This window comes from Fukomys damarensis, unplaced genomic scaffold (genome assembly GCF_012274545.1).
Source record: "Fukomys damarensis isolate Sample0158 unplaced genomic scaffold, DMR_v1.0_HiC HiC_scaffold_11, whole genome shotgun sequence".
In the NCBI taxonomy this organism is placed as follows: Eukaryota; Metazoa; Chordata; class Mammalia; order Rodentia; family Bathyergidae; genus Fukomys; species Fukomys damarensis.
In genome coordinates, this window is record NW_022900923.1 from 41,822,547 (window position 1) to 41,832,042 (window position 9,496).

Below are 9,496 nucleotides of genomic sequence, written 5' to 3' on the forward strand. Positions count from 1 at the left end.
TTCTTTTTTTTTTTTTTTTTTTTTTTTTTGGTACCGGGGATTGAACTCAGGCCTTTGTGCTTGTGAGGCAGGCGGCAGCACCACTGAGCTAAATCCCCAACCCTGTTTTGAAATTCTGATCCTCCTGCTTTAACCTCCTGAGCTGCTAGGGTCACAAGCTTGTACCACCACATCTGGCTTCCATTATTCCTGATTCACGTCACCTTCCACAGCATTTTAATGTCCCACAGCTACTTGTTTTTCACAGTCACTCTTTTCCCGCCATTCCATTGCTCTGGGTGACATTTATACTTAGTGCCTATCTCAGGAAACAATAATGGCAATGTAATGTTATCATTTTTATAAGTTCAAGATTGCAGTGTTCACTTTGAGGATCTCCCACAAAGAACCACATCTGCAGTAAGAATCAGCTTTGAATTAGTGATGTTGTGCTGATAAAGTCATTTGCTGAATATTAGGGTTTTGCTCCTTTTCATTGATTCTATTTTCTCCTCCCCACTTATTTTTTAATTTTTTTTTTTTTTTGGTACCAGGGATCGAACTTGGGACCTTGCTCTTGCAAGGCCGGAACCACTGAGCTAAATTCCCCAGCCTTCACCTTTGCTTTTAGTAGTACTTAGGTTACCAAGTGGATTTAATCTTAGATTTTTTTTTTTTGTACTGGGGCTCGAACTGGGGTCCTTATGCTTGCAAGGCAGGTGGTGGCACCACTGAGCTAAATCCCCAGCCCTAATCTTAGATTTCAATTGACTGTGTCTTGGTATTTTCTCTTTTGAGTGGGAGTTGATCTTGGGAGAGGCAGCATGGCTTCGGGGAAGTAAGCACTGGCTAGTTTTTTTTCTTTGTATTGTAGTTAGGAAGCTGCACAAAACAACCTCCCCCCCCCTTTTTTTTTGCCATACTGGGGATCTAACTCGACCTTGCACTTGTCAGGCAGGCAGTACCACTGAGCTACATCCCCCGCCCTGGGACAGCTTCTCACGTCCTTTCCTATAACCCTGGAGAGTCTGGATAAGTGAGGCAGGCAGTCCACAAGTATCTGTGCACTCCGATTTCATGCTTGCATTGTTTGGGGTGATGAGGAGATAACAATGAATCAATACAAGAAATTTGCCCTCAGAGACAGATAACAAAAATAATAAGGGCCTGACCAGCACAGTACCTTAACTGGGATGGGGAGGGGGCGTGTGCTTCAGTGATGGGTTATCAGAGTTACAACCCAAATGATAAGGAGGTAGCCATGAAAAATCTAGGGAGACATTTTAAGCAAGGATGTATGTGACAATTCAATAGTCCTGAGGAAAGAATAAATTGTGTAGTTATGGGATAACAGGTCAGTGTGAATGGCACTTGGGAATTATTTGTTACTTAAAAGTTCTAAAGAAATCATTGATAACGTCACCTTGAGTAGAATTCACTTGGAAGAGAAGCATTTGATAATGTTTTAAGTTTCTTCCTCTGTTATTGACATATTTTTAGGCAAAATTTAAAGTATATCCAAGAAAATCTATTTCATTCAGATGTAAAACAGTGTTTCACAAGCTGGGCGTGGTGGTGCACGCCTGTAATCCCAGAACTCCGGAGGCTGAGGCAGGAGAATCAAGACCAGCCTGAGCTACACAGTGAGTTCTAGGTCAGTCTCAACTGCATAGTGAGACCCTGTCTCAAAAAAACCAAAAAAAAAAAAAAAAAAAAACCCCAAAAAAACCAAAAAACCAAAAAACCCCAGTGTTTCATGTATTTATTATTCCCACAGAATTATTAAATTGCCTTTAAGTAAGATCTGAATTGTAATATATTCTATTTTATTTCTTGGTTCATTAATTTTGTTTGTTTTCTGAGGCAAGGTCTCCCTTTGTAGTTCAGGCTGGCTCCGAACTTGCTATGTGGCCAAGGCTGGCCTTGAACTCACAGTGATCCTCCTGCCTCAACCTCCCAAGTGCTGGGATTACAGGCATGTGCCATCATACCTGGCTTCATTAATTTTTTTAAAAATCAGTGTTCTTACTACTTTTTCTACTTACTTACTTTTTACTACTTACTACTTTTTCCTTGTAGAGTCAGTTTTTTCCCCTCAGTACTGGAGATTAAGCCCAGTGCCTTTGGTTTTCCCTGCTTTTTTTTTTTTTTTCATTTGTGTGTTTGCTTGCTCTCTGGTGATGGGGGTTGAACCTTGAGCATGCTGGGTAAGTGCCCTGACACTGAACTACATTTTCAGCCTGAACCCAGGGCCTTTGCACTTACCTACATCTGCAGTCCATTTTATTTTGTATTTTGAGTCAGGTTCTTTTAAGGCACTAGCCAGGCTGTGTTTGAACTGGGTTTCTCCAGCCTCAGCCTCCCACAGTGCTGGGATTATAGGTGTGCACCACCACATCCAGCTAGAGTCAGCTCTTCTGCTCATTAATCTGCCATTTAAATTTTTTAATTCATCAAGTTTTATCTTCATTACCTCCTGCATTTAAAAACATGTTTTTTCCTGCCTCACATGGCTTTGCTGTACAAAACATCTTAGAGAAGTGGGGTGAGCAGGCAACCCACTTTCTCGTCCCCCTTTTGTCTCTCTTAGACAGAGGCTTTCTTTCCCTCAATAAATTTTTCCTACTCTTAAAACAAAACACGCCAAATTTTTGTCCTATTCCCATCTTTAAACATTTTTTAATTAATTAATTTTGAGACAAGATCTCATTATGTAGCTGAGGCTGGTACCAATCTCACAATCCTCTTGCCTGCCTTTCAAGATCTGAGGTGACAGGCGATGCCTACCATCCTGGCTCTTTTCCTAATTTCTTGAGTTGAATGTAGAAACAAATAATTCCACTGTTTTATATTTGCAGATGCTCCTCAATTTACACTGGGTTTACATCCTGATGAACCCATTATAACTAAAAAAACTATAATAGAACTTTCATTAGGTCAGGGACTATGCACATATGTGTGTCTGTACAGAGTACATGTATTGCAATTTAATTTTTCCTATTTCCTTCAGGCTGTTTATGTTCCTTTCAAAGCAGTGTATATGGAAACCCTTTGGACAACCTGAATGAGAGTGCAGGGATAGTTGGGGGACAGGCAGGGACAGTTAAGGACCTCGGGGAGACTTCTGGCAAATAAAGACAAACCCCTGCTAGAGAGAATATAGGTAAGGAAAACAGAGAGAGCTGATAAGGCTGGTGTGGCTCACTTCATGCCAGCACCGAACTTCCTCTTCCCTCCACCTCCAGAAAAGTACAAAAGAAACAAAGGCACGGAGGGGAGTGAGGGTTAGGGGTAGGGACAACTATAATATAAAAACTCACTTAGTATATAAAATATACACTAACATCTAAACAGTCACACACCCATATACATAAGAACATATATGTTCTCTTAATCTCACCACATTAATACACTGAAATGCACATGTATCCTTTTTTACTAACTCAGCCTTGAATGTAACTCTGTGGTAAATCTTACAAGATAAGCACTGCATAGCACAAAGAAACCAAAGAAGTGCTTATCTGAAAACATACACACAGGCAAATGATTAGGTAAGTAGGTATGGTACCACACGCCTACAAATCAAGAATTTGGGAGGCTGAGGCAGAAGGATCATGAGTTCAAGGCTAAATAGCAAGTTAAGAAAATAGAAAATTCACCACCACCTTGGGCTACATCCTGATAGCCTGTTTAAAAGAAGAAAGAAAAGAAAAGAATGAAAAAACCAAGTTGGTGGAGAAATAAGACCATGGCTAAAAACTATTCTTACTGGTCACGTATGGTAGAGGAGAGAACAGTGTTTGCTATGTAGACATTTTCAAATGGACTAGATATGTGCATATTGGGAAATGAGAGGAGCCAGTAAGCAAGAAAAACATTCACTGACGTAATACTGATGTGTTTAGTCTTGCTGTCAATTTGTAAATTTTAATAGGCCCGCAAATCTTGATCCTATAATGAAGCTACACTGCCCCCACGTGGTGTAGTCTGAGGAGGAACTTTTTTCTTGCTGTAAAGGGCCAGATAGCAGATATTTTTGACCTTGAGGGTAGGTCAAAACTACTCTTCTGCCCTTGTAAAGGAAAAGGAGCACAGATATATCTTTGAGGTTGCACCTGTAGTGGAACTCTAGTCTGCCAGCTCCTGATACTGATTTGCAGATGTGACTTTTAAAAAAGAGGAGAAAGGGTAGGAAACCGAGAGATAGGAAGGGGATTAAAAAAGAACTAAGTGTTAGGTACTTGTACCAACTCCCTGTGATGAATGTAATCATTATGTACTGCAAACATGTACCAATAAAAACAAATACCTGTCCTCACCCCCCCAAATGGACAGGAAAGACAGTGAAGGCAGAGTTGGGAGCAGAGGTGGCAATTCACCAAATTAGAATGATCCTAACCCCTGGCGAAGACCTGTGAAAGGACCAGTTCAGAACCTCACCAAGATTCTGAGAATCACTCTGTGGAAAACTTATGGTGAAGGTTCAAAGACTCAGAATCAAGATGAGTCCACAAGAAACTCACTGACTCACAGTCCTGAGATTGCTAAACTGACTCCTCCCACCAGCACCCAGCCAGGTGGAGGGTCAAAGTCAACATCATACAGATCAGCTGTTTTAATGAACTGTTTTTCAGTCATTTTTTTAAAAAAAGAGAAGTAGCCACCAATAAAATATCAATAGGCCTCTCTATGTTCTAATAACACTTTATTTACAAAAACAGGTAGGGGTGAGCTTTGGCTTAAAGCCCCTGGTTTACTAGTCCTCGATCTAAACTGTGATTTCCAGTATATGGGTAGAACATTAAAACCCGAAGATTTTTTTTACTTATTTTACAACGGAGGTGCCAGAAACTCTAGGTATTGGCTGGGTTACTGGTATTTTAAAAATATTTATGATTGGGTCTGTTGTACACTCAAGATTGAGAACTACAGATTCAAATAAACATGTCTAATTCAAATGAACATTTGCAAGGGTAGTGAACATTTACTTAATGCTTATTATATACCTGGTGCCAAAGAGAAAAGCTTTTCATGTACAGCATTATTTCACTTAATCCTCGCAATTCCATGAATTTGGCACCATTATTAAACCCACTTTATAATACAAGTAAGGAAACTGAATTTTGGTGAGACTAAGTAATTTGCTTAAGTTCAAGTAGCTAAAAGGAAGACCAGTGATTCAAATCCAGACATCTGCCATTAGAACCTGAGTTCTACATCACCAGGCTCCTTTTCTTTTCTATTTTTTTAATTTGGTACTGGGGATTGAATTTGGGACCTTGTGCTTGTGAGGCAGGTGGCGGAGCCACGGAGCTAAATCCCCGGTCCTTTTTTCTTTTTTTTACTTATTTTATTTATTTTTAATTTTTTTAAACCAGGCTCCTATTATTATGTTTAACTGAAAAACACAGCTTCCATCTGAACTTAACTACTTTTATCAGACATATTTTAAAAAAGACATACAGGGCTGGAGATTTAGCTCAGTGGCACAGCACCTGCCTTACAAGTGCAAGATCCTGAGTTCAATCCCCAGTACTGTCTCCCCAAAAATTGTCCAGAATAAGATTTCAAAAGCACAGAATTATTCTAGCTGGGCGTGGTGGTGCACGCCTGTAATCCTAGCACTCGGGAGGATGAGGCAGGAGGATCGCTGTGAGTTCGAGACCAACCTGGGCTAAACAGTGAGTTCCAGGGCGGTCTGAACTACATAGTGAGACCCTGTCTCACAAAACCCCCCCCAAAAAAAAAGACATACAAAGGTTACTTCTAAGCATTTCCCCCACATTTAATGCACTTTTTCTAGTGTCACTGAATTGTTCTTCTAAATCAAATTCTCTGACCTTGATGACAGCTTTGAAACATCATAGAAATTTATCATTAAAGTACCCTTTCAGTTTGTTTTATGCCTTAGAGATTTTCTTTATCTTAGCCATTGCTCACCTTCACATCTGCTTCAGCTACTAATCTTTTTAAGGCTATTGATTATTAGGAAAAGGCAAAGGCTTAGTTGATCTTTATTTTATAGATGATATAGTGTAGCAGTTTTACAGATGGGCTTTAATTTACAGTCTAAATTATGACCCTGCCAACTGCAGGCTAAATACTTAACAAATATCAGCTAGTGTTGTACCATTTTAATTAACTGGAATAGGCTGTCTTGCCTCTAACTCCCTTATGTAGTCTTTCTTCATGCAGTAGAAGCAAAATGTAACATGTCACCTAAAGTATCTTTAAATAATAACAACTGTAACTTTATTCCCCATCATAATAATAGCTGACATTGATTTTTTTTTTTATATATAGTACTGGGGATTGAACTCTGGCCCTTGTGCTTGCTTGCAAGGTAGGCAGCAGAACCCCTGAGACAAATCCCCAGCCCTAGCTGACATTGATTGCAGGAAACAAGCCAATTAAAGACAAAAGACACAAAGATAATGTGGAAGAGGGACCAGGGGGCTTTTGCCTCTAGTGGGCAAAAAGCCCCAAATGTCTAGCTCACTTAGCTTTTATTGAACTTAGAAAAGGGAGCAAGCAATCCTGTGAAGTCAGGTTCAAAAAAGGTTCTTCTGCTTCTCATAATTTGCAGAGTATTCCCAGACATATATTCTGTCTCACTTAGATCTCAGCTGTTTGTGACCCTTTCTTGGGGACCGGCAGCTACCAGCTTGCTGGTGCACGGCCAAAGGAGGCACAGCTTGCCCCTGTCCCTCCTCTGTGCCCCCAGAGGAAGGTCAGCTAGACCTTGATCTTCTCACCTCAGCCTTCCAAGTGGTTTCCCACAATTGATTGTGTTATGTGCTATTTTAAATGTTTTTCAGGTTAATTCATTTAATTACTTCAATAATCCTGTGAACTAGCTATGATTATCTGCAATTTATAGGCAAGGGAACTGAGGAACAGAGAAGTCAACTTTTCCAAGATCAAATAAATAATATGTAACACAAATAGATTTTCAATCCAAGCACGCTTAATTTCAGTCTGTACTTTTACAACTCATTTATTTATTTGGTACTGGGGATCTAACACACGACCTTGCACTTGTGAGGCAGCCGTGGTGCCACTGAGCTAAATCCCCAGCCCTATTACTTTTTAGATATTGCTTCATCTTAGTAAACTGCCTCCCATACAAAATTTCACTGTCATATCGCTTCAAAACAGAAAGAATTATCTTTCACTGCCTCCAAAGCAATGATTCCCAGGATTTAGAATTTCAAACAATATTCAACCAATACAGATTTCTGGCAACCCATATAAATTTGCCAACTTTAGATTTTGACAAGAAAGGACCTTCAAAAGCAAACATCATTCGTTTACTATTAGCACAAAGTAAAGGATAATTCAGTAGCAAAAAGTAGAGTGAATAAAATCTAGAAAGCTATCATTCTAATGTTACATATATTCATATCCTGTCCTTAAATTCCCACATTTTGAGGAAAAAGATTCTAGAATAACATTGTCCTTCCACCCTCTCCCTAATAGGAGGGTTAGCAACTCACATTTAAATGTAATTGCACTTTTAGTAAGTCTTACACCTGTCTTTCTAGAGAACCTGTATCTTTGGGTCTAGAAATTAGCAATGCCATTAATTTAGTTGCTGTTTTAAAAAACTGAAATGTAACAACTATGGATCTTTTACTCCATTAAAGTGGTCAAAGGACAAGACTCTGAGATGCTTAAGATCTTAATCTTCAAAAGGCCAGGGATTTAGCTCAGTTGTGCTGTGCCTGCCTCACAAGCACAAGGTCCAGTGTTTGCTCCCTGGTACCAAAAAACAAACAAAAAACAACTTAGTCTTCAAATTTTGAAAGATTAAATAATTTTGTGAACTATCATTTCTGTCATTTAAAAGCAAGAAGATAAATATATTACAGAGAAATAACATTTCAGTTAAAGCCTTTAAGTTTTTCACAGAGACAGGGTATTAATAGGATTTATATCTATTCCATATTTGATTCTTTCCAGAGTTGGAATATGTTTTGATTTATTTATTTATTTGGTACCGGGGATCGAACTCAGGCAGGAGCGGAACCACTGAGCTAAATCCCCAACCCTTGGAATATGTTTTAAACATGGTGCCACATAAGCATCTACAAAGATGAAAGGCTCATTAATTTTTATTGATGTTAAATGAGAAGGCTCAGTGCTTACCATCTGCATTTTGAACTAAATCACAAATAATTAATTATGCCTACATGGAAAATTTTTTGAAACAATTTTCGTTAACAGTCTAACAGACCTTTCGTTTTATTTACTTATTTTTTGGTACATGGGATCTAACTTCGGTTCTTGTGCTTGCGAGACGGGCAGCGGAATCATTGAGCTAAATCCCTGGCCCGACCTTCCTTTTTTTAAAAAAAATTTAATGTAATGCAAGTAGATGTTACTAAGGAAAATATAAGTCTTCTATGAAAAAATAAAATTTCCTAACAATATAGAGAACAAGCTAATATTAGACCTTTCTTTAGTAACTTTGAGTACATTAAATTTGAACATTTCATAATTAAATTATATTCGGCTTCATATTAACTTTCGAATCGAGCCTATTAGCACGACCCCTCGAGGGCAGTTTATTACATAGGGCTAGTAAAAGGCCATTGGCTTGCTCATGAACTTGTGCATGGTACTAATTAGATTAAAAAATGGATCCAACAGATTGAATGCTCGCGCTCTAAATATTGCGCTTTCACACTAGGGATATTCCGCATTTAGGAGCTGCAAATAAGTTAGAAAAATAAAGGAGAACTTAATTCAGGAGAGGAAAGATCATATTCGTTCTTCAATGATTTATCTAGAACTTTGCTTGAGGGATGATGATTGGAAAACTTTTAAGAACTCCCTTCTCTTATTTTGAGAATTCAGAAATTTGTGGCTTTCGTTAAGGGATTTACAGTACAGACTCATAAACCCACGTCGGAATAGCGGCGCTGTTTAAGGAACCGAGTCCAAGACGTGGAACACAAAGATTAAAAATAATACGTGCGTGTAGGTACTGACGTGGACCTGGAGGGCGGACAGAGGAGTTACCGGTAGTAGGAAGAATCCGGGAGACCAGGATGTAAACTCCCAGTTTCAAATCTACTGAGCTGTGAGCACCGGGTCGGACACAGAAAACAACCTAGCACACAACGTCGGAACTGAAACTCAATGGGATGTGAGGGCGCCGGACGATGACGTTTCCAGACAACTGGCGATGATTGGCTCTTCCAGAGGGGCGTGGGCTGCCAACGCGATTTGGAGTCCCGTCCTAAATCATCGCGAGAGCTGAGGCCTAGGTGCGGGGATGGCGGCAGAGCCGGGAGGAGCTGGCATTTGGCTCCTGGCTCCGGCCCTCCGGCCCGAGACATGGCCAGGGGTCCCGGTCCTATAGGCCGGCCACGCCCCGACACGATAACCATGCCCAAGAGAGGAAAGCGGCTCAAGTTCCGGGCCCATGACGCCTGCTCCGGTCGAGGTGGGTGAGGGGGCGGGGGCGCCGAAAGACCCGGGGCTGGGCGGGGGGGGGGGTCGCCGGCCGCCG

General features: G+C 40.2%; 2 protein-coding genes across 4 annotated transcripts in view; one reads left to right on the plus strand and one right to left on the minus strand.

The window, feature by feature from the left end:
* Positions 1-9,137, minus strand: part of LOC104876832 (alpha-1,3-mannosyl-glycoprotein 4-beta-N-acetylglucosaminyltransferase C) — a 23,706-nt gene extending 14,569 nt beyond the window's left edge. The window contains exon 1 of one of the 2 annotated variants that reach the window (XM_010645057.1): positions 9,004-9,137. The gene's annotated coding sequence lies outside the window, so the exon portion shown is untranslated. Of the gene's footprint in view, positions 1-8,973 lie in introns of both variants that reach the window. The other variant, XM_010645058.1, reaches the window with a different exon arrangement.
* An 83-nt stretch (positions 9,138-9,220) lies between these two features.
* Positions 9,221-9,496, plus strand: part of Tmem183a (transmembrane protein 183A) — an 18,917-nt gene continuing 18,641 nt past the window's right edge. The window contains exon 1 of one of the 2 annotated variants that reach the window (XM_010645053.3): positions 9,221-9,430. In XM_010645053.3, the coding sequence (XP_010643355.1) occupies positions 9,322-9,430 (109 nt within the window). In that variant the 5' untranslated portion in view covers positions 9,221-9,321. The remainder of the gene's footprint in view (positions 9,431-9,496) is intronic. The other variant, XM_010645052.3, reaches the window with a different exon arrangement.